General features: G+C 46.8%; 1 protein-coding gene and 1 non-coding gene across 3 annotated transcripts in view; one reads left to right on the top strand and one right to left on the bottom strand.

Moving 5' to 3' along the window:
- The window catches only part of ngef (neuronal guanine nucleotide exchange factor), a 38,726-nt gene extending 20,145 nt beyond the window's left edge, over positions 1-18,581 (top strand). For both annotated transcript variants that reach the window (XM_037531109.1, XM_037531108.1), the window contains 11 exons: positions 5,732-6,006; positions 6,210-6,370; positions 6,693-6,845; positions 8,776-8,905; positions 12,954-13,028; positions 13,581-13,670; positions 14,062-14,225; positions 15,112-15,270; positions 16,360-16,439; positions 16,812-16,916; positions 17,427-18,581. In XM_037531109.1, coding sequence (XP_037387006.1) covers positions 5,732-6,006; positions 6,210-6,370; positions 6,693-6,845; positions 8,776-8,905; positions 12,954-13,028; positions 13,581-13,670; positions 14,062-14,225; positions 15,112-15,270; positions 16,360-16,439; positions 16,812-16,916; positions 17,427-17,662 — 1,628 coding nt within the window. In that variant the 3' untranslated portion in view covers positions 17,663-18,581. The remainder of the gene's footprint in view (positions 1-5,731; positions 6,007-6,209; positions 6,371-6,692; positions 6,846-8,775; positions 8,906-12,953; positions 13,029-13,580; positions 13,671-14,061; positions 14,226-15,111; positions 15,271-16,359; positions 16,440-16,811; positions 16,917-17,426) is intronic.
- A 5,723-nt stretch (positions 18,582-24,304) lies between these two features.
- Positions 24,305-24,378, bottom strand: trnai-aau. Its single transcript has one exon. It is a non-coding gene; the product is annotated as a tRNA-Ile (tRNA).
- Positions 24,379-25,000: the final 622 nt, after the last annotated feature.

Genomic DNA, 25,000 nt, shown 5'->3' on the forward strand with positions numbered 1-25,000 from the left:
CACAGAGTGCTGCAGATGGTTCTTTACAAAGGTTTCTGTGAATTAGAGTGGAGCCTGTGAGCCAGGCCTTCTCGTCCAACATCAGTGTCTGACCTCACAAATGGGCTTCTGGAAGAACGGTCAAAAATTCCCATAAACACTCCTAACCTTTCCGAGCATTCACCAGAAGAGCTGAAGCTGTTATAGCTGCAAAGGGTGGGCCGACATCATATTAAACCCTACCCAACAGAATACTTTTGGAAATATAGTGTATTTATATATACACACATATGGGCAGTCGTGGGCTGGAGGTTAGGGATCCAGCCTCGTGACCGGAAGGTCGCTGGTTCGATCCCCAGAACCGACAGTACATGACTGAGGTGTCCTTGAGCAAGACACCTAACCCCCAACTGCGCCCCGGGCGCTGCGGATTGGGCTGCCCACTGCTCTGGGCAAGTGTGCTCACTGCCCCCTAGTGTGTGTGCACTCACTAGTGTGTATGTGGTGTTTCACTTCACGGATGGGTTAAATGCAGAGGTGAAATTTCCCCGTTGTGGGACTAATAAGGGTCTCTTAATCTTAATATATACACTGCTCAAAAAAATAAAGGGAGCACTCAAATAACTCATCCTAGATCTGAATGAATGAAATTTTCTCATTGAATACTTTGTTCTGTACAAAGTTGAATGTGCTGACAACAAAATCACAAAAATCATCAATGGAAATCAAACTTATTAACCAATGGAGGCCTGGATTTGGAGTCACACACAAAATTAAAGTGGAAAAACACACGACAGGCTGATCCAACTTTGATGTGATGTCCTTAAAACAAGTCAAAATGAGGCTCAGTGTTCTGTGTGGCCTCCACGTGCCTGTATGACCTCCCTACAACGCCTGGGCAGCTCCTGATGAGGTGGCGGATGGTCTCCTGAGGGATCTCCTCCCAGACCTGGACTGCATCCGCCAACTCCTGGACAGTCTGTGGTGCGACGTGGCGTTTGTGGATGGAGCGAGAAATGATGTCCCAGATGTGCTCAATCGGATTCAGGTCTGGGGAACGGACGGGCTGGTCCATAGCTTCAATGCCTTCATCTTGCAGGAACTGCTGACACACTCCAGCCACATGAGGTCTAGCATTGTCCTGCATTAGGAGGAACCCAGGGCCAACCACACCAGCATATGGTCTCACAAGGGGTCTGAGGATCTCATCTCGGTACCTAATGGCAGTCAGGCTACCTCTGGCGAGCACATGGAGGGCTGTGCGGCCCTCCAAAGAAACGCCACCCCACACCATTACTGACCCACTGCCAAACCGGTCATGCTGAAGGATGTTGCAGGCAGCAGATTGCTCTCCACGGCGTCTCCAGACTCTGTCACATGTCTTCAGTGTGAACCTGCTTTCATCTGTGAAGATCACAGGGCGCCAGTGGCAAATTTGCCAATCCTGGTGTTCTCTGGCAAATGCCAAGCGTCCTGCATGGTGTTGGGCTGTGAGCACAACCCCCATCTGTGGACGTCGGGCCCTCATACCATCCTCATGGAGTCGGTTTCTAACCGTTTGTGCAGACACATGCACATTTGAGGCCTGCTGGAGGTCATTCTGCAGGGCTCTGGCAGTGCTCCTCCTGTTCCTCCTTGCACAAAGGCGGAGGTAGCGGTCCTGCTGCTGGGTTGTTGCCTTCCTACGGCCTCCTCCACGTCTCCTGGTGTACTGGCCTGTCTCCTGGTAGGGCCTCCAGCCTCTGGACACTACGCTGACAGACACAGCAAACCTTCTCGCCACAGCTCACATTGATCTGCCATCCTGGACGAGCTGCACTACCTGAGCCTCTTGTGTGGGTTGTAGAGTCCGTCTCCTGCTACCACGAGTGTGAAAGACCACCAACATTCAAAAGTGAACAAAACATCAGCCAGAAAGCAGAAAGGTGCTGAGAAGTGGTCTGTGGTCCCACCTGCAGAACATCTCCTTTATTGAGTGTGTCTTGCTAATTGCCAGTAATTTCCACCTGTTGTCTGTTCCATTTGCACAACAGCTGTGAAATTGATTGTCAGTCAGTGTTGCTGGACAGTTTGATTTCACAGAAGTTTGATTTACTTGGAGTTATATTGTGTTGTTTAAGTGCTCCCTTTATTTTTTTGAGCAGTGTGTACATAAATATATACACACACACACACACACACACACACACACACACACACACACACTCACCGGCCACTTTATTAGGTACCCCTTGCTAGTAAAAGGTTGGACCCCTTTTGCCTTCAGAACTGTCTTAATTCTTCATGGCAGACTTTCAACAAGGTGCTGGAAACGTTCCTCAGAGATTCTGGTTGGTTATTTGAGTTCCTGTTGCCTTTCTATCATCTGGAGCCAGTCTGCCCATTCTCCTCTGACCTCTCACATCAAGATAAGATAAGATGATCCTTTATTAGTCCCACAGCGGGGAAATTCACAGTATTACAGCAGCAGCAGAGTAACAGGAGTAAGGCACTCAGTAGTAGAAACAGGAAACAGTATAAACATTATCAACATTATAAATAATAAAAATTGAAGCTAAATCTCTAGACTATTTACAACAAAAATAAGGATAATAACAAAATAAAATAAGAGTTGCATATAAATCTGTATTGCACTTAGCCTATTGCACAATGAAAAATGTTTGCATTCTGAATGTAAGTGTATATTGTATTGTATGTGGTCTACTGGGAGCAGTGCTGGTTGTACAGTCTCACAGCAGCAGGAAGGAAGGACCTGCGATAGGGCTCCTTCACACACTTGGGGTGAAGGAGCCGGTCACTAAAGGAACTGCCCAGTGCTGCCAGAGTCTCACGCATGGGGTGGTAGTCGTTCTCCAGCATGGATGCTAGCTTGTTCAGCATCCTCCTTTCTCCCACCGCCTGCACTGGGTCTAGAGGAGTCCCTAGGACCGAGCCAGCCCTCCGGATCAGTTTGTCCATCAACAAGGCATTTTCGTCCACACAACTGACCGCTCACTGGATATTTCCTCTTTTTCGGACCGTTCTCTGTAAACCCTAGAGATGGTTGTGTGTGAAAATCCCAGCAGATCAGCAGTTTCTGAAATACTCAGACCAGCCCGTCTGGCACCAACAACCACGCCACGTTCAAAGCCCCTTAAATCCCCTTTCTTCCCCGTTCTGATGCTCGGTCTGCACTTCAGCAAGTCGTCTTGACCACCTCTACATGCCTAAATGCAGTGAGCTGCAGCCGTGTGATTGGCTGATCAGCTATTTGGGTTAACAAGCAACTGTACCTAATAAAGTGGCTGGTGAGTGTATTAGAGATGTGTGCTGACCGTAGTGATGTTGAGGTCACTCAAGTGCGGCGCTGCTCACTATACTGGACGGCTGAGCTGCTGTGTGGTGACGAGGCTGCGTGGCGGATCAGCGTGAATAAGGCAGATGATCTAAATATGAAGCTGCGGCAGAGAAATGCAGAGAGAGGCCAGACGCGCCGGGTCAGTCAGAACCAAGCTCCGCACAGCTGGGCTCAGGTGTCTGTATGATACAGAATGACGTCATGTAGGATTCTGGAGATGTTCCTCCACATTCAGATGGAGCTGATAAACTCATTTCTAAAGGAATCAGACAGTGAAGAGCATCACACACGATTCTGGAGATGTTCCTCCACTTTCAGATGGAGCTGATAAACTCATTTCTAAAGGAATCAGACAGTGAAGAGCATCAGACAGGATTCTGGAGATGTTCCTCCACATTCAGATGGAGCTGATAAACTCATTTCTAAAGGAATCAGACAGTGAAGAGCGTCAGACCGGATTCTGGAGATGTTCCTCCACTTTCAGATGGAGCTGATAAACATTCACACAGTTATTTCTGTCGGAGTTCACATTTCACCACACAGTTTAGTATATTTGGTTAATATGGCGAAATATTGTGAAATATATTTTAGTGTTTGAATAAATTTTAATTATATATAAATACACGTTGATGTTTTTCCACCTGGAGATCCGGTTTAATGAGACTGTCGGTAATCACAGAGCTGTTCAGCGCAGATGGAGAACAGAGAGAGGAGCTGTTGTTTCTGCTGCTCTGAAACTACATTACATTTACATTTAACGCCTCAGCGATTTACAGCCGCTCCCGCTAAACTCTCTCCTCCCACCTCCTTATGTAAGAACACCCACCTGAAGGACGTTACGCAACCGCCTCGCTGTCCAAAGTCACCTTTTCAGACCTTTCAGTCTCTGTCTCTCTCTCTCTCTCTCTCCCTCTCTCTCACTCTCTGTCTCTCTCTCTCTCTCACTCTCTCTCCCTCTCTCTCACTCACTCTCTCACTCTCTCTCCCTCTCTCTCACTCACTCTCTCTCTCTCTCTCTCTCTCCCTCTCTCTCACTCACTCTCTCACTCCCTCTATCACTCTCTCTTTCTCTCTCTCTGTCTGTCTCTCTCTGTCTCTCTCTCTTTCTCTCTGTCTCTCTCTCTGTCTCTCTCTCTCTCCCTCTCTCTCACTCACTCTCTCTCTCTCACTCACTCACTCCCTCTATCACTCTCTCTCTCTCTCTCTCCCCCTCTCTCTCTGTCTCTCTCTCTCTGTCTGTCTCTCTCTCTCTCTCTCTGTCTCTCTCTCTCTCTCCCTCTCTCTCTCTCTGTCTCTCTCTCTCTCTCTCTCTGTCTCTCTCTCTCTCCCTCTCTCTCTCTGTCTCTCTCTCTCTCCCCCTCTCTCTCTGTCTCTCTCTCTCTGGTTTCCTACGCAGTGCTATTATCAGTCTGAGAGAGGGAGCTGGTGCTGCAGTGGGTGAGGAGCTCATTTCTCCCTCTGAAGCTGTAAGAAGTCACACGCTGTTCTGCCATAAAGCCCAACATGACTGACGGCTCTGCTGGTTAATATTAGGATTCTGGTGGGAGGAAACTGCTAAAGCTCGGCTCGTCACCCTGAGCCCTGCAGCAGCTCCTCCAGCTCCGCAGCTCACCATCACTTTTCACTTTCACACGTTCACACTTTGTTTTCTTCAGTCACTGAAACACTGTTTAACTCCTAAAGCACTAAACTCTGATACACAGCCGGATTAAACTCAGCTGATCTGGAGGGAGCAGAGAGTCAGTAAGACCCTCAGAGATCAGATCTGAGACCACACAGACCAGGCAGACCGTTCTTCCCCTCAGGGATAGATCAGCTGGACCAGCTCAGTCTGAGAGAGTTTCACTGTATTTAATTAAAAAGAGGAATAAAGTGTGAGTTTGTCTGAAGACACAACCAGAAACACACACACTGTAACAGCCTGTGATTGATTCACCTGTGATTGATTCACCTGTGATTGATTCACCTGTGATCGAGTCGCCTGTGATGGATAGATTCGCCTGTGATCAATTCGCCTGTGATCAATTCGCCTGTGATAGATTCACCTGTGAAAGATTCGCCTGTGATAGACTCACCTGGTGATTGGTTAGCCTGTGATTGATTAGATGGTGATTGGTTAGCCTGCGATTGATTAGCTGGTGATTGGTTAGCCTGTGATTGATTAGCTGGTGATTGGTTAGCCTGCGATTGATTAGCTGGTGATTGGTTAGCCTGTGATTGATTAGCTGGTGATTGGTTAGCCTGTGATTGATTAGCTGGTGATTGGTTAGCCTGTGATTAGTTAAGCTGTAATAGATTTGATTGTTTAGTGTTTCTGACACACGTAGACAAACGTCATCCTTCAGAATATCAGACGCTGTTTTTATAAGTCATTTATAACTGAATTGATGAGATCTTCTCATTGTTTGTTTGCAGCATTCCTGTATCAGGAATATCGGGACACTTCGGAGCAGCAGGAGATCGAACAGCGGCGGCAGAGGGATGGCCTACCCACAGCAGGGCTGGGGTCGGAGTCAGGGGTCACGGTGGGGTCAGGGGTCACGGTGGGGTCAGGGATGATATCCCCTCCTGCCCTGCAGCTACAGCTGAGGAACACAGGGCGGTCGCTGAGCCTGTGGCAGAACCTGGAGGCCGTGCAGAACAGCGGCCTTCTGAGTCGGCTTTCACCGCAGGAGGTCATCCTGCAGGAGGTAAATCACACAGACCACACAGAGTCAGAATGCTGGACAGGCTGGACAGATATCGACGCGGTGTTCCTCCTCTCACTGATAATCCACAGCAGGGTGTTCTAGATCTTCAGAGTAAACACACTGATCTCTGCTTTCTGCCAGAACACGAGGTGGAACACGGTTCCTTTTAAAGCCCATGACGTTGTTCTCTCATCTCTCTGAAGGCCATGTTCGAGTTGGTGACGTCTGAAGCATCGTATTATAAAAGTCTTGAGCTGCTGGAGCGTCACTTCCTGCAGAACTCGGACCTCATCACCAGTCTCAGCCAATCAGACATACACTTCCTCTTCTCCAACATCGCTGACATCATGAAGGCAAGCGAGAGGTGTGTCTGAGTGGGAGTGTGTGTGTGTGTAAACTAGCAGGACCCTTATGTTAGAGAATTCATTCTCTAGTGAAATGAAAGCGTTTACAGTGTTTAATAGGAATCAGATCGGCGTATTTGTATTTAGTTATTAAAGGTCTGTGTGCCGTTAGAATGGAAGTGTGTGTAGAGCAGGACCTGCGTTCAGCATCAGTCACTGCAGTTTAGTATTTATTATAAGTTATTTTAAGTAAAACTTCATTGAATATAATGAGAAAAGTGCTGAATAAATTGCCGTTATTATTGTTTATTGTTGTTTATTGTTGTTTATTGGTGTATTTAGGTTCCTGATGGATCTGGAACACAGGATCGAAGAGTCTCTCCAGATATCAGACGTGTGTGATATCGTTTATCATCACGCTGTCGAGCACTTCCACGTCTTCATCAGCTATGTCATCAACCAGGTCTACCAGGAGAAGAACTACCGCCGTATACTGTGAGTGTGTGTGTGTGTGTGTGTGTGTGTGTGTGTGTGTGTCTGCAGGGCTCTGAGCGGCTCAGTCTGGTCTGGGTGTGTCTCCAGGTTTCTGTCCTGAAGACTCTCGGGTAGGAATACTGATCCGAGGGCGCGGCAGCAGCAGCGTCACTGCTCTATTTGCGGTTCTCCTGCAGTGCCAGGATAATTAGTCAAAATGTCACCTTACAGTGTCAAACTGAGCTAAACGAACCAAACAGACCGATTACAGACGGATCGACTGTCAGATTGACTGTCGGACGGCGTTGTTGTGGCTGTGTTGTGGCTGTGTTGCTGGAATGTGGGTGGGGCTTCCTGTAAAATCATAAAAGGTTAATGTTCTACTGTTCTCAGTGTGAAGGTCAGGAACCGTATGTACAAACAGCTGCAGGCTTGAGCTCAGTGACTCTCAGAGTAGCCCAATACTACCGATACGGGACGTCCAGGAAGACTGCGTATCAGATTCAGCGGTCTCTGAGGAGCTGGACATGCTGGACATCTGACGGTTTCCCTCATATTTATATAATATTATTATATTATATTATCAAGTATTTATACATCAGTTTCAGCAAGAAGGTACAGACCACCATGACCTTCACAGGACAGAACAACTCGATTAGCTATACGCGCTACACTCTTAAAAAGATGCTTCTTCAAGGGTTCTCTAGTAAAGACAGTGACTCTATAAAGAACCATGAACACTCAAAGAACCATCTGCATGGAGAAATGGCTCTTCAGACTGATGGAAAATATGTTGTATACAGTTCTATATATCATGTCTATCTCTCTTTAAAAAAAGATGGTTCTTCAAGGGTTCTCTAGTAAAGAACGTGGTCTTATATAGAACTATGAACACTCAAAGAACACTTTGCATAATTAACAGGTTCTTTGTATGACAAAAGGGCTCTTCAGATTGATGGAAAATTTGCATGAATGTGCTATAGTTGGTTCTGCATGGAACCCTTTAAGGGCACCTTAAAGGATTCCTTTAAGCCTTACGCCATAACAGATTATATTTATTGTTGAAGAATCATTTGGGGTGCTATGTAGGACCCATTTTCAAAAAGGTTCTATTTAGGACTGTCTGTAACACTTTCATGCAAATTTTACATCTGAGGAACCTTTTCACAATGCAAAGAACCCATTGATTGTGCTTTAAGTGTTCCCTTTAAGTGTTCCCTTTAAGTGGACCATTTTCTTTACTAAAGAACCCTTGATGGACCATATTTTGTTGAGTGTTGAGTAATGAAATATGAAATTATCCATATTTATTTCTGGTTTGTCCATCAAAGCGTCAAGTGTCTTAGTGAGGAAACAGAAAAGTGTCTGATCTACCTGATTTGTTACCATGGCAAGCGTGTTCGGTACTGAAATCGCACACCTCATCCCATGAATCACGCAAGTTTGGTATAAAAGTTGCAGGGTTTCCATTCCAACCCACTCCACCCACCCCCTCACCCCACCCCACCCCCTTACCATTCCCTTAAAAGTCTATTCAAGTCTATTAAACTTTTGTGACATTGTGGTTGTATGGGTGCAGGGCTGTGCAGACTCTCAGACTCTGTCTCCACGGCAGTGATAAAGAAACAGATGAATAAAAGAAGGAAAGCACAGAGACGGTGCAGTCAGCTGGGAGCACGAGCAGAAGGACTTAAAGTGAAAATTATAGTTACTATAATCTTAATAAATCTATAAATGAATCAGATTTGTGATGATTAAAGGTGGTAGATTACTGTGGTAATAAACTAATGAAGACTGTATTCCTGCTCTCAGTCTTAACAATGCTAATTAAATAACTGAGTAAATAATCAGACTTTCGCGTTTATTTAAAGCACTTTTTAATGGATTCTATAAAAGCACCTTGTCCGCTCAGCACAGTGATGTTGACTGTGTCTGCACATCTGTTCCTCAGGCAGGAGAACACTGGTTTTCGGGAGAGCATGGCTGCCCTGGAGAACCAGCCGAAGGTTAAAGGCCTGTCATTCACCTCCTTTCTCATCCTCCCCTTCCAGAGAATCACACGCCTCAAACTGCTGGTGCAGGTAAGAATCAGCTACTCAGATGCCTCTGAGTACTGGCGGTGCTCCAATATGTCACAGAACACTCTCAGGATATGTCCTTAAACATAAAGCCTGTACATTATGTGTGTTAATATGTTTCACTCCATCGGTTGTGCTGTTTATATGGAAAGTACACTTGGGTAAAGCGTTTGGGAAATGGAGACTGAAACTGGGGAGCAGAGATGCTCTGATAAACAGTAAGGGGGCTCTGATAAACAGCATGGGATGTTCTGATAAACAGCAGGGGGCAACTCTGATAAACAGCAGGGGGTGACTCTGATAAACAGCAGGGGACACTCTGATAAACAGCAGGGAGCAACTCTGATAAACAGCAGGGAGCAACTCTGATAAACAGCAGGGGGCGCTCTGATAAACAGCAGGAGACACTCTGATAAACAGCAGGGGGCACTCTAATAAACAGCAGGGAGCAACTCTGATAAACAGCAGGGAGCAACTCTGATAACTCTAGATAACTCTAAGGGGTTGAGAGGTTTCTGCCTTTGTGGACACTGGCAGCACGTATTCAATGTTGTTGAAAGAAAAAAAAAAAGGTGTGGGGACCATGTGGGATTCTGAGCTTCTTGCTGGCTGATGGACAGGCCGAACTGCCAGGGGTGTGGTGGCTCTTACCTGTCACCTCCAAGAACATCATATCCAACATCCCTTCTATGTCATGGACAATGAGGACCTGGCCTTTCCCATCATTGCTGGTCTAGACTTCCTCCGAACGTATGGTCTCACCATTGACTTCTCACATAACACCTACTGCCTGCCATATGGAACATCTACTCCATTCAGTACCCCTGACAGCTCTGATCCTCAGCACCCTTGCATGGTAAGCATGCACCTTTACCTGGCACAGCCAACACTGACATCCCCTAGTCCAGAGACACAACAGCTATTAGAGAATCTAGTAGCAAAGGCGGATACCACAGATCAATATCGGCACCTGCTGAGGGACCTGCTACATCGATGGCCTACCGTGTGTACTACCCAGCTGGGGCGGACTACAGTTGTTTCACATTGGATTACCACCATCAATGAGCTGCCTATCCGCCAGCGACCTTACTGTCTATGGAGAAACGAAAATTCATCAAGGAGGAAGTGGAGAACATGGCAAAAGAGGGGCTTATACAGCCGTCGACATCACCTTGGGCTGCTCCTGTGGTTCTGGTCCCCAAGAAGCATGGGGGCCTAAGATTCTGTGTAGATTACCGCCGCCTCAATGGCAGGACCCACCTGGATGGGTACCCGATGCCAAAGGTCCAAGAAATACTAGAGTCTCTCCATGCAGCAGCCGTCTTTAGCTCCCTTGACCTGAAAAGCGGGTATTGGCAAGTTATTTTGGAGGAGGATAGCATTCCCAAGTCAGCCTTTGTTACCACCGAGGGGCTATATGAGTTCCTAGTTCTTCCGTTCTGCCTCAAGAATGCGCCTGCATCCTTCCAACGCCTCATGGAATCTGTCATGGGGGACCTCAAGGGAAGATCTTGCTTCATCTATATAGATGACATTGTGGTGTATTCAGCCTCAGTCCAGCAACATCTTCACCACCTCCAAGAGGTGTTCGACCCCCTTCATCGAGCAGGGCTGACGCTCAATCTGAGGAAGTGCAACCTGTTACAGACATCCCTCAACTTCCTAGGTCACATGGTTTCCAAGGATAGTATTAGTATGGAACCTGGAAAGATAGAGGCGGTAAGAGACTTCCCTCAGCCCCGGTCAGTGAAGGAAGTTCAGAGGTTTTTGGGATTGGCCGGCTGGTACCACAGTTTCATCCCACATTTTGCTGGAAGGACTGACCCCCTTAATGTCCTGAAACGGAAGAACTCTACTTGGGCCTGGACAGAGCAATGCCAGAAAGCTTTTGATGACATCAAGCAAGCTCTAATCACTGCCCCGGTCTTGGTTCCTCCTGACTTCAGTCAACCATTCCAGCTCCAGACCGATGCTAGTGAGGTGGGGCTTGGTGCAGTGCTCACCCAGGAGGCCGAGGGGCAGGAGCATGTTATTGCTTACACCTCAAGGCTCCTGAGGGGGGCGGAGAAGAACTATTCCACCTCAGAGAAGGAGTGTTTAGCTGTAGTGTGGGCAGTGGAGAAGTGGCGAGTCTATCTGGAGGGACAACACTTCCTGGTGTTTACGGACCATGCTGCTCTCACCTGGGTGTTTAACCACCCAAAACCATCTTTTGAGGTTAACCAGGTGGGCTATCCGGCTCCAGGGATTCAACTTCTCTGTCCGGTACCGAAAAGGCAAATGTAACATTGTGCCTGACACTCTCTCCCGCAGCTCTTTCGAGCACGCAGATGGTGTCTTGGCTACATTTCGGGTGGCTGGTACTGTGATGTATGACCTCCCCGTAGATTGGTCTGAGTTGGCTAAGGCACAGTATGAGGATGATGCCCTAGAGCCACTCCGACAAATAGCTAAAGACCTAAAGGCAAAAGAGGATCGGATTCATTTTGTTGTCAGGAATGGCACGCTGTTCAGGGAAGTGCCCAGGCAGCATCAGGGTCAGGTTTGGCAAGTGGTGCTTCCAACAAGGTTTCGCAAGGCTTTCTTACAGTATGCTCATGACAATCCACTGAGTGGACACCTGGGGCAGATTTGCGTAGACTTTGCTACAGTTACTTGAAGTGGCATACTGGCCATCTCTCAGGAAAGATGTTTGGGCACACTGTAGATGATGCGAGACATGTCAAAAGTATAGCTATCTGTCCTGCTGCAGTCTACCTCATGGGCCCGCTGCCGAAGACCCCCGACAAAATGAGTATCTCCTCGTCATGGTGGACTACTGCAGCAAGTGGGTGGAAATGTTCCCTCTGCGGACAGCTAGAGCACCACAGATAGCCCGCATCCTGGTCACAGAAGTGTTTACTCGGTGGGGTACACCAGCCTATTTTGTGTCCGATCGTGGAGCCCAATTTACCTCCCACCTAATCCATGAGACTTGTCGGGAGTGGGGTGTTGTCCAGAAACTCACCACCGCATACCATCCACAGAGCAACCTCACCGAATGCATCAATCATACAGTCAAGAATATGATTGCCTCCTGTGTCCGGGATAAGCATCGAATGTGGGACCAGTGGCTCTCTGAGTTCCGGTTTGCTATCAATAGTGCATGGCAGGAGAGCACCGGGTTCACCCCTGCAGAGGTAGCCTTGGGCAGGAAACTCAAGGGTCCCTTAGAGCGGCTCTTGAGCCGGCCCCTGGATCCTGAGCAGATGGCATACACAACTATCCAACGACAACAATGTCAATGCTAAAACTGTGCTAATGTTATGTTGAAGCCGTGTTGAAGCCACAACCTGATAAACAGCAGGGGGCGACTCTGATAAACATGCTATTTATAAGAGCTCCCCCTGCTGTTTATCAGAGCGTCGCCGCTCCCCAGTTTCAGTCTCCATTTCCCAAATGCTTTAGCTGAGCGCGTTACTGTTCCTTCCCCTAATAAACACACACAATCAGCTGGAGTTGTTAAACACTGTGTCCACTCACTGTCCACTCTTAGACACTCCTATCTTGTCGGTCCACCTTGTAGATGTAAAGTCAGAGACGACAGCTCATCTGCTGCTGCACAGTTTGTATTGGTCATCCTCTCGTCCTTCATCAGTGGTGTGGTCCACACATCAAAAGACATGCAAACAAAATGCAACATCTGCAACACCTTAAAAACACCCCCCCCCCCCCCAAACGGAGAACATAACGCCCCCGAGCATGAAACTGATTTCATAGACATCCAACTGGAACCACGAGACCGAGTATATAGGTTTTACACCGAGTGGTAGAGTGATGATAGACTCTAGAAGAGTCCGGAAGTGTTCAGAGGAGAGATACTGTACATACTGAAATGTATATATTGATGTTTTAATAGGTTTTGAATGAATCCAGTGCAGGAGATAAATCACAGAAACAGCAGAAGAAAGACAAACTGAAAGACTGAGCAGAGCAGCTCTGCGTCTCTGTGTGTTCTGAAAGAAAATTTACTGCATGATTTAACAGTGTGAAACCTGTTTTTGTGTTCCAGAATATTCTGAAGAAGGTGGAGGAGAACACAGAGAGAGAAATCAACGCCATAAAGGCTCACCAGGAATTAGAGAGGGTGAGAGTCTGTCTGTTCTTGTATTTAGCACTTTGTGAGTACTGGATGTCGTCTTACTGATGAAGTGAAGTTAGCCGAGTTTGCTGGTCCTCACTCTAATAAACAGTGTGAATAAAACACTAATAAAACATTGTTCATTAAAAACTAAAAGAGCTTAACGTTCGCCTCCTGGTTCCTGAGGTTCAGGTCAGATTTGAGGTCAGATGTATTCCTGCAGTGATTCACAGCAGAGCGAGAGTCCCCACAAAGACAGCAATACAAGTGTGTGTTATTCTATGGGTGCGGTGTTGTATGCAGACTTTAACCTGTTCAACACACCTTTTACCTGCATTACTGTGGACACACCTTACTGTTGCCATGGGAACCAACTACCAAATTAGCTTAATTATTGTCCGGAATGCAGTTTTATCTCTCTGGCCTTTTCAACAGTGATTGTCCTTGACTTTACAATAAAGAATCTACATTATATGCTCATCATTTATGTTCTGTCCCTCACTGGTCAGTCTGTAGGCAGTGTGTTTAATTTGCTCTGTGTTTGTGCTTCTGACTCAGATTGTGAAGGAGTGTAACGAGGGAGCGAGAAAGATGAGCCGCACTGAAGAACTGATCAGCATCGAGAAAACACTCGAATTCAAATCAAAGGTGCACACACACACAGTCTCACACACACACAGTCACACACACACACACACAGTCACACAGTCTCACACACACACACACACACACACACACTGCAGTAGCACTGATTACACACCCTGATTCTCTTCATAATCCAAACCAAAAGTAAAGTAAAGCCGACTCGTGTGAGAAACGGCACACCCAGCCTTTCCGCTCTGGCATTCCATATCACCGCTCTTTATTCTGGATTTGTTCAGGAATCTCAGACTTTATTTATTGATCAAATCCAAATACAGTACATTTCACATACAATGAATTTGTTCAGCTCACACAAAGAGAACAAGGATATAAAAACACACAATGCGATAAAATAATTAAAAATAAAAGTGTACTGACCTTTAACTTTTGACTCCAGTCAGTTCCCGTGATCTCTCACTCACGCTGGCTCCTGAAGAAGGGCGAGGTTCTGCAGATGACAGGGCCGAAGAGCACTCGGACCATGAAGAGCCGAAAACTTTACCACCCCATCTACCTGTTCCTCTTCAACAACCTGCTGCTCATCACCAAACGCAGCTCCAAGTGAGAGATCACAACAGCTCACCATCACTTTACACCATCAGGTCACCATCACTTTACACCATCAGCTCACAATCATTGTATACCATCAGTTCATCCTCACTTTACACCAACAGCTCTCAATCCATTTACACCATCAGGTCACCATCACTGTACACCATCAGGTCACCATCACTTTACACAACCAGCTCACAATCAGTTTACACTTTCAGCGCCCCATCACTGTACATCATCAGCTCACAATCATTGTACACCATCACTTTACACTGTCAGCTGACCATTACTGTATGCCATCAGCTCACCATTACTTTACACTTTCAGCTCACCATCACTTTACACTTTCAGCTCACCATCACTGTACACCATCACTGTACACCGTCAGTTCACCATCACTGTACACCGTCAGCTCACCATCACTGTACACCGTCAGCTCACCATCACTTTACAATTTCACCTCACCATCACTGTACACCGTCAGTTCACCATCACTGTACACCGTCAGCTCACAATCACTGTACACCATCAGCTCACAATCACTTTACACCATCAGCTCACCATTACTTTACACTTTCAGCTCACCATCACTGTACACCATCACTGTACACCGTCAGCTCACCATCACTGTACACCGTCAGCTCACAGTTATTCTAATCGTGAAGTACACTTGCAGAGGGATTTTTCTGGTTGCACTTGGCATTTGTGTAAATGAACAATACAGAATGCAAACTTTGAAGTTATAATAAAGAAAAAAGTACAGTGTCTCAAACTGTGCATATCACCATTATATTATATAATTTCAGTATTTACAACAATAGGTAACATAGCTGACTACTGTCTAAGCATGAGAAACAGAAATCCCAAACTGACCTGTGTGTGTTGTGTGTGTCAGTGGGGAGAAGTTCCAGGTGCTGGACTCGTGCAGCCGTTCAATGTTGCGGACAGAGGACATGGAGGATCAGGGGCAGATGCTGGCCTTCGTCTTTGTTCTCAAACTGCTGGAGAACCAGGAGGACAGACCAGTTAGCTACATGCTAAAGACTAGCAGCATGTGAGAAACACACACACACACACATAGGCTGCTACACTTTCAACCCAGAGGACACGAGGAAAAGCTTCTTTGAGTGTCTCCATACTTAAGAATGTCCTTTTAACAGGATACGAGAGCTTTTTACAGACATGTCGATTCGCACAGGGTCAATATAACCTGAGGTTATTTTTATACCTCATGTTATAGAAGGCACCGGAATCTTTACTACGCAGTGTAAAAGTGAATGACGGCGCATTCAGATGGGAATAAATCACTGAGGGACACTGGGAATAGTGACGTCCCCTCCTCCTCATGTAAACTAATGCAGTCTGAATGGGGCTGAACTCAGACGTTAACACTGACAGACTGAATGGGTACCGCTGTACTGCAGTGTGGGAACCAGTGGTCTAATGTGACTAGCACAGCTCTGCTGAGGTCCCCGTCAGGAGAACCAGTGATCTAATGTGACTAGCACAGCTCTGCTGAGGTCCCCGTCAGGAGAACCAGTGGTCTAATGCGACTAGCACAGCTCTGCTGAGGCCCCCGTCAGGAGAACCAGTGGTCTAATGCGACTAGCACAGCTCTGCTGAGGTCCCCGTCAGGAGAACCAGTGGTCTAATGCGACTAACACAGCTCTGCTGAGGTCCCCGTCAGGAGAACCAGTGGTCTAATGTAGCTAGCACAGCTCTGCTGAGGTCCCTATCAGGAGAACCAGTGGTCTAATGTGACTAGCACAGCTCTGCTGAGGTCCCCATTAGGAGAAGCAGTGGTCTAATGTAGCTAGCACAGCTCTGCTGAGGTCCCCGTCAGGAGAACCGGTGGTTGAGAGAACCAGAGTGTTCAGAGAGATGAGAGTGATGGAGAGTGATGAGGGTGAGCGGTGTGTCAGGGAGGAGTGTCTATAGCCCGGCGGAGGAGCCGCTTTGTTTTAGTCTAGAAGTTTTTCAGACCTGTTAATTCACTCTGAGCTTTCGGTTCATTTCTGTTTATTTAGGAATTGAATCATTCTTATTAAACACTGTTACGGCAGTCAGACCCGCAGATCCACAGGAATGGTAGCGTTGTTTACTTGTTTGTGTTTGTGTGTATTTGTGTGTTTGTGTGTAACAGGAGTGAAAAGCTGAGGTGGATCTGTGCGCTCACACCAAACCGCCGAACACGATTCCTCTCAACCAGTACACACCAACCAGGTACACACACACACACGCGCGCACCTACACTAACCAGGTACACACACACACACGCGCGCGCACCTACACCAACCAGGTACACACACACGCGCGCACCTACACCAACCAGGTACACACACACGCGCACACCTACACCAACCAGGTACACACACACACGCGCGCACCTACACCAACCAGGTACACACACACACACACACGCGCGCGCACCTACACCAACCAGGTACACACACACACACACACACGCGCGCACCTACACCAACCAGGTACACACATGTGCGCACACACACACTAACACGAACCAGGTCTCAGTATATAATGTATATTCAGACGTGTGCGTGCGTGCGTGTGTGTGTGTGTGTGTGTGTGTGTCAGACTCTCCACAGGTTCAGTGTATTCAGTCGTACTCCGCTCAGGAGCCTGATGAGCTCTCCATAGAAATGGCTGACGTCCTGCACATCCTGGAGAGAACCGACGATGGTGAGAACACAGAACACAGTTTCAGTTCAGAACCGTGTAGAACTTTGTGTAGTTAATGATTTTATCTTCAAAAAATGTCATTTTTAATCAGGCCCCCCAGAGTGGGGACCACCCAGCTAGTAGCCTCCAAGTAGTTTGAGTTTGAAACCCCCATTCTTAGAGGCTTTACACTTTTCAGACGTCTGGTTCCACCGCTGTGATGAGTCTCACACCAAACCACTCTGAATGACTCTGTTTACATCTTAACTACTTAATTATGTAAGTTATGTAAATTGGTGGAATTGTCCTTCAATTGGCTGTTCTTTGATTGCATTAATTTGCATAGTATAAAAGTGAGTGAAATTGTGTACAAGCTCTTGACTTCATTTACATAAACAAATACCCTTAAAGTATTATTGTTATTATTGTTATTATTGTTTTATTGTTATTATTGTTTTATTGTTATTATTGTTACTGTTGTTACTGTTGTTCTTGTTCTTGTAGCTGAGCTCTCTCTCTGCTCCTCCTCAGGTTGGATGATGGGAGAGCGTCTGCACGACGGCGAGCGCGGCTGGTTCCCGTGCCGCGTGGTGGAGGAGATCCTGAGCTCAGAGGTCCGAGCCCAGAACCTGAGAGAGTGCCAGAGGATCCAGCAGGCCCAAGGTGGGCAACAAGGGGGCACCAGGGCCGCCTCCAGGGGGCGCCGTGCCACCAAAACTGCACTCTACAGCCCCACTTGGATCAACCAATCAGAGCAGGAGCAGTGAGGGGCTCCATCGATGCAGACTGGACACGGTGACCTTTGGCCTGAGGATTAGCTGATTAGAGACGACGCGTTCCACCGAATTAAAGCGCAGGAGGGTTCTGCGGATATTGTTCCGTCTCAGATACTCACTGGGGGTCAAAGGTCACAACTGGAGCAAAAGGCCTGCGCAATGAGGCTCAAGTGGACTTTTTACTGGAATTCGCCCGTTCCATCTTAAATGGTGAGGCGGCAGAATGTAACACTGCACCACTTAAGGCGGAACAGACGAGTTCCGATAAGAAGCCCACTCGAGCTGCGTTTCTGCGCGTTATGTGTTTTAACAGCTGCTTTTATGATCCGTACAGTTCTTCACAAACACGTTCAGCATGAAAACCTCACTCTGTTTACGGGAGCTGCTGCCATGAAGGAACCAGAACAAACGGGCGAACAGAAGACGAACGAATGAAGCAGGAAGTGTCGGGACTTCTCTAAGCGTCGGACTCCAGTCACCCCTGAGTGACGAGCAGCTGGCGAGAGTGAGCAGGTGTGCACTGTATTATACGAGCCTCGCGTCTCGCCCACCGACCAGGTGTTTAAGATATCTGGCTTTGTGTTTTATTCGTCTTTGGTGAATGTCTGTTTTTCCTGAGAAGCTGCAGGTTTTGCACGTCCTGCAGCAGATTAATAACATCAATACACGCATGTAACCGCGTGACACGCGGCTGAGGAGTAATCCTGCACAACCAGTCTGACCAATTAAGTGCTTCCCAACTGGAATGCAGCCAGAAATATGCAGCCGGATCGGTGTGACGTGTACGTGTGCTTTTTTCCTGCATGGTAATGTGTGCCGTATAATGTGCAATAAAAAGGTAATTGCCAAAATTTCTGTTTTGTAAAGAATAATTTATTGCTAATGATGAATAAAACCTTGAATGCTGAGACGCCTCGTTAGTCTGATTATTCTAATTAACCTGATGAGGAAGTGAAAGCAAAACCAGATAATGATGATTCCTGCAGAATGTGATGTACTTCCTCTCTGAACTTCCCTGTGAAAGTGTCCAAAGATCAAAATGTTGATATTTTTGATTCGGAATTGTGTTGTTTTTGTGCTCAGAGCCAAAAAAAAACAGAGATAAACTTCCTTCCCAGAGTAAACACAGACTTCACTGGTGATGTTTATGGGCCACTTTCTCAAATTTAGTGACAAAATGGTCAAAACTTTATGACAAAAAATCAGTAACTTTGCTCCAATTTAAGGCCCGGTTACACTTCTAATTTTAACCCTTGTTTTCTAGTGATTAAGACTAAGTGACCCTTATGGGACCCCTAATCACACAACGGCAAAAAGTGTTGCCCCTTGTTCCTGAGCTACAGGGCAGTGGTTGAGATCTTCCTCTGAAATGAGACCCTCTAATAAAAGAGCATCACTTCATTATCAGCTACTAGCGCCGCTCTGTAGGCGACCCTGCCCGTCTGCAGGGTCAGCAGAGGAGGGGAAAGTTCAGCTCCTCACTGCTGGGCTTTAGTTACATTTAGGGGTCATACGCCTTCAAAGAGGGGGGCAGTTATTTATTATCACCCCCCCTAATTCTTCAGTGATATGAAGCTGAAGTCAGAGATTCTCCAGATTCTCGTTCGAATTTACTTGTTTCACATTAAATGGAGCAGCAGTTACATTCAGGTGCCTCTGTCGTCAGAACTACTGGACTATTTAAGGTGGAACGGGAAAGTTAGCTATAGAGACGTCAGCACTACTAGTGATTTTTGTCTGTTTTTGTCTTCTTCTTTCAGCTGCTCCCTTTAGGGGTCGCCACAGCGGATCATCTGCCTCCATCTTGCCCTATCCACTGCCTCCTCTACTTTCACACCAACCATCTCCATGTCCACCTTCACTACATCCATAAACCTTCTCTGAGGTCTACCTCTTCTCCTTCTACCCGGCAGCTCCATCTCCAACATTCTTTGACCAATATATCCACTATTCCTCCTCAACACATGTCCAAACCATCTCAACCTGGCCTCTCTGGCTTTATCTCCAAACTGCTCCACCTTCACTGTCCCTCTGATCTGCTCATTTCTAATCTTGTCCATCCTTGTCACTCCCAATGGAAATCGCAGCATCTTCATCTCTGCCACCTCCAGCTCAGCCTCCTGTCTTTTAGACAGAGCCACAGTCTCCAAACTGTCCATCATAGCAGGACGCACTGCTGTCACATTTGTGGGTTTCTCTGGTCTCTTGTGCTCCGTCTCACCGGTTTTTCACTTTTTCTCATATCTCTCTGTTTGGAGGGTCATGTAGCCCCAACACTTCACCCCACCCCTCTATCTCAACAAGAATCAGGACCCCCACCCCTAGAGGTGAACACACAAAACAGAGGGGTGGGTCTGAGTTGACAAGGGGTGAAATGGAACTGGGCCCAAGAAAGCAGATGTGAACTGTAATGACACAAGCAGGCCAGCAGGAGGCAGCAGCAGCAGAATGTCCCTATTTGGCAATAATAAAGGCACAAAATAAGGCAAATTTAAAAAGTTCAGTAAAAAATGTGGTGCAATACCTCAGGAGATGTTGGATGTTAAAGTGGAATTCCACCCATTTTCCAAAATTTCTGCAGAATTACACTGAGACATATTTTAACTGTTTACATCCTCAGATTCAGCACAACCTCAGCTAAAACATCATTCAGTACAAACATTTCTACAACCCTTAAAAGCACAATCACACAAAAAGGAGCTTATTTATTTTGCAGTTTTATTTTATTTTATTTTTAGAATGTTACTCCAGTTCTGTCCTTTATCCTTTAGTGTCTTTGTGTTTTAGGAAGGCTTATATTTTGGTTCTCAGTTACAGAAGAGCACTTTGAAAACTCCACACAACATTTTTAGAATTTTATACCGCCTGTATCGTCTGTACCGTCTGTACCATCTGTACCCTCTGTACCGTCTGTACCCTCTGTACCCTCTGTACCCTCTGTACCGTCTGTACCATCTGTACCCTCTGTACCGTCTGTACCGTCTGTACCGTCTGTACCCTCTGTACCGTCTGTACCATCTGTACCCTCTGTACCGTCTGTACCGTCTGTACCCTCTGTACCCTCTGTACCCTCTGTACCGTCTGTACCGTCTGTACCATCTGTACCCTCTGTACCCTCTGTACCGTCTGTACCGTCTGTACCATCTGTACCCTCTGTACCCTCTGTACCATCTGTACCCTCTGTACCGTCTGTACCATCTGTACCCTCTGTACCCTCTGTACCGTCTGTACCCTCTGTACCGTCTGTACCGTCTGTACCGTCTGTACCCTCTGTACCGTCTGTACCGTCTGTACCGTCTGTATCCTCTGTACCATCTGTACCATCTGTACCATCTGTACCGTCTGTATCCTCTGTACCATCTGTACCATCTGTATCGCCTGTACTGTCTGTATCGCCTGTACTGTCTGTACCGTCTGTACCGTCTGTATCGCCTGTACCGTCTGTATTGCCTGTACCATCTGTACTGTCTGTACCGTCTCTATCATCTTCTGAACAACATGACTGAGGACTGTTGGGGACGTGGGATGAGTTCTCACACTGTGTGGGGTTCCGTGCAGGAACAGCAGTTCTAGATTCTTGTCCGTAGAAAATCCTCTGAGCCGTATTTTTGTTTTTCTGATGTGTTTCTTGCTTTTCTTTCTCAAAGCTGCCCAAAGACCCTCCCACCACAACTTTCTCCAAACGCGACTGGAAACGCCCACCTCCACTTTCAAATTTTCACATCACAAACTCTGATTGGCTGCAGCTCATTAAGCAAAGCCAATCAATTGCAGAATGTGATGAACATATCACATGACCTCCTGAATAAAGCTGGTAGATTTAAACTGATCTGTAAACCAAAGGACTGAACAAGTATCGCTCCAAACACACGGAACAGGTATACGTTCTCTATACATTTACACTGTATGTTTATGTAGGAAGTAAACGGCACACTTGGGCTTGTATGTTGGAGCTGTTTCTCCAGTTTAAAGGTGAGAAAACCAAGATGGCCAGTTCTACAAGGTCAAAATGTAAACAGAGTCATTCTGAGCGGTTTGGTGTGAAACACTCTGTTCTAGATAAACTTACCGAGTCAGAGCTGTTCACAGTGGCGGTGATAGGAACCAGACGTCCCTCTAAAAGCTCCTCAGAGAAAGTTCCTACATGAACTGGCTCTGAATTCACTGCCTGATGACTGAGACGATCCACTGTAGAGCCTAAAGGTACGCTGTGCTGCTCAATCAGAAGCAGGAAACACTGAAGAAAGACTACGCAGGACAGTGGCCCAACGTCATCTACAGACTAACAGCAACACACATCGCGGAACATGTGATTTCAGCTTTATGTCCTTAAATATGAGTCTTAAAGATAAGAATTGTGGGGTGCAGAACATCCGCTTTGTGGAGGTGTGTGGTTTATAATAGCATAATAATGAGACTAAACACTACGAACGGTTCCTAACAGCAAACTTACAGTGTATTATACAGATGTACAAACACCAGTCTGTCTCCAGTTTTGGCCAAAACAACAAACAGAACCCACAGCAACTCCAGAATAGATGCTGACTACCCTTAACCAAAAACAACAGAATAAACAAAAGAGCTTATTTAACTCCATGACTGACGTCAAACTCAAACAAAACCCCAACACACAAACGGAACGGCAGCCAAACCAACACCTGGTGAAGGTAGATATTCACGAAATCTACACTGCTCAAAAAAATAATGGGAGCACTTAAACAACACAATATAACTCCAAGTAAATCAAACTTCTGTGAAATCAAACTGTCCACTTAGGAAGCAACACTGACCATCAGTTTCACAGCTGTTGTGCAAATGGAACAGACAACAGGTGGAAATTACTGGCGATTAGCAAGACACACTCAGTAAAGGAGTGGTTCTGCAGGTGGGACCACAGACCACTTCTCAGCACCTTTCTGCTTTCTGGCTGATGTTTTGGTCACTTCTGAATGTTAGTGGTCTTTCACACTCGTGGTAGCAGGAGACGGACTCTACAACCCACACAAGTGGCTCAGGTAGTGCAGCTCATCCAGGATGGCACATCAATGCGAGCTGTGGCAAGAAGGTTTGCTGTGTCTGTCAGCGTAGTCCAGAGACATGGAGGAGGCCGTAGGAGGGCAACAATCCAGCAGCAGGACCGCTACCTCCACCTTTGTGCAAGGAGGAACAGGAGGAGCTGCCAGAGCCCTGCAGAATGACCTCCAGCAGGCCACAAATGTGCATGTGTCTGCACAAACAGTTAGAAACCGACTCCATGAGGACGGTATGAGGGCCCGACATCCACAGATGGGGGTTGTGCTCACAGCCCAACACCATGCAGGACGCTTGGCATTTGCCAGAGAACACCAGGATTGGCAAATTCACCACGGGCGCCCTGTGATCTTCACAGATGAAAGCAGGTTCACACTGAGTACATGTGACAGACGTGACAGAGTCTGGAGACGCCGTGGAGAGCGATCTGCTGCCTGCAACATCCTTCAGCATGACCGGTTTGGCAGTGGGTCAGTAATGGTGTGGGGTGGCGTTTCTTTGGAGGGCCACACAGCCCTCCATGTGCTCGCCAGAGGTAGCCTGACTGCCATTAGGTACCGAGATGAGATCCTCAGACCCCTTGTGAGACCATATGCTGGTGTGGTTGGCCCTGGGTTCCTCCTAATGCAGGACAATGCTAGACCTCATGTGGCTGGAGTGTGTCAGCAGTTCCTGCAAGATGAAGGCATTGAAGCTGTGGACCGGCCCGCCCGTTCCCCAGACCTGAATCCGATTGAGCACATCTGGGACATCATGTCTCGCTCCATCCACCAACGCCACGTTGCACCACAGACTGTCCAGGAGTTGGCGGATGCTTTAGTCCAGGTCTGGGAGGAGATCCCTCAGGAGACCATCCGCCACCTCATCAGGAGCTGCCTAGGCATTGTAGGGAGGTCATACAGGCACGTGGAGGCCACACACAACACTGAGCCTCATTTTGACTTGTTTTAAGGACATCACATCAAAGTTGGATCAGCCTGTCGTGTGTTTTTCCACTTTAATTCTGTGTCTGACTCCAAATACAGGCCTCCACTGGTTAATAGGTTTGATTTCCATTGATGATTTTTGTGATTTTGTTGTCAGCAGATTCAGCTTTGTACAGAACAAAGTATTCAATGTGAATATTTCATTCATTCAGATCTAGGATGAGTTATTTGAGTGTTCCCTTTATTTTTTTTTTGAGCAGTGTACAAAAAAAGGACTTTTAACTGTTAACCAACCTTTGTTAGGTGGTAAATTAAATGAGGACTTTCAAGTTTTTATTGTGTTTTTAAACATCATTTGAATATAAGTTCTCTCTCTCTCTCTCTCTCTCTCTCTCTCTCTCTCTCTCTCTCTCTCTCTCTCTCTCTCACACACTCTCTGACTTGTAAACAAGTCTGAGTCTCTATAATCAACCGTTTTACACCAAACCGCTCTGAATCACTGTTTACACCTCAGACAGTTGGTTATGTACAGGTTTTGTACTTTCACTCCGAAGGTGAGTAAAAGAGGAAAGTACAGCGTCTAGAAATAAACTATACAGAACTGGTATTTTGGGCTTGTTTCTGTTATAAGTGCTTCAGTCGTCTAAAGTAAAGCTTGGCTGAGGAAAAGCGTCACTGGCCCGTACGGGGATCGAACCCGCGACCTTGGCGTTATTAGCACCACGCTCTAACCAACTGAGCTAACCGGCCATGACGACGGGCGCTGAAATCAGGCTATAACAGGGTTCTGATACCAGGTCTGTTGCGGCTTTGATGTCATGATTACTGATAATACTACACGCTCATCCACTGAGCAAAACACATTCACTGGAAAGACCGGCAAATGGAATAAGAAAGCTTTCTAAAATGTCGTTTATAGCTAAATTATCCAGAACCAACAGCGACATCTGGTGGCTAAAGCGTATCATAACAGAAGTATCCCTGGTCTCTTTCACGGTCGCGTTAGTTCGCGAACCTTAAGAGTTCTAGATTTGTGTCTTACTTGGTAACGACGTCCGTCATGGGACTCGACCATGAGCTGGCTCCTTACCGGAATTCTGGGGCGCCATAATTTAAGATGGAACGGACGTAATAAACCAACCTGAGCTGCGTTTCTCTCTCCTGAGCTTTGACTGCTGCTTTTATTCTATCGTTCGGCTGGTCCGAGGCACTTTACCAGCTCTAGACTTCTGCAGTGAAGCTGTTTAGTGATGAAGAGAGCGCAGTGCTGCTGCTGTTCTCCCGGTGTTAGACCGCTGCGTCGCGGCTGTGCAGATATATATTCACTGATTTGTAATGACAATAAATCTGTTTTTCAAACTGTAAAAGCGGA

The sequence above is a fragment of the Pygocentrus nattereri genome, chromosome 19 (genome assembly GCF_015220715.1).
Source record: "Pygocentrus nattereri isolate fPygNat1 chromosome 19, fPygNat1.pri, whole genome shotgun sequence".
Lineage (NCBI taxonomy): Eukaryota > Metazoa > Chordata > Actinopteri > Characiformes > Serrasalmidae > Pygocentrus > Pygocentrus nattereri.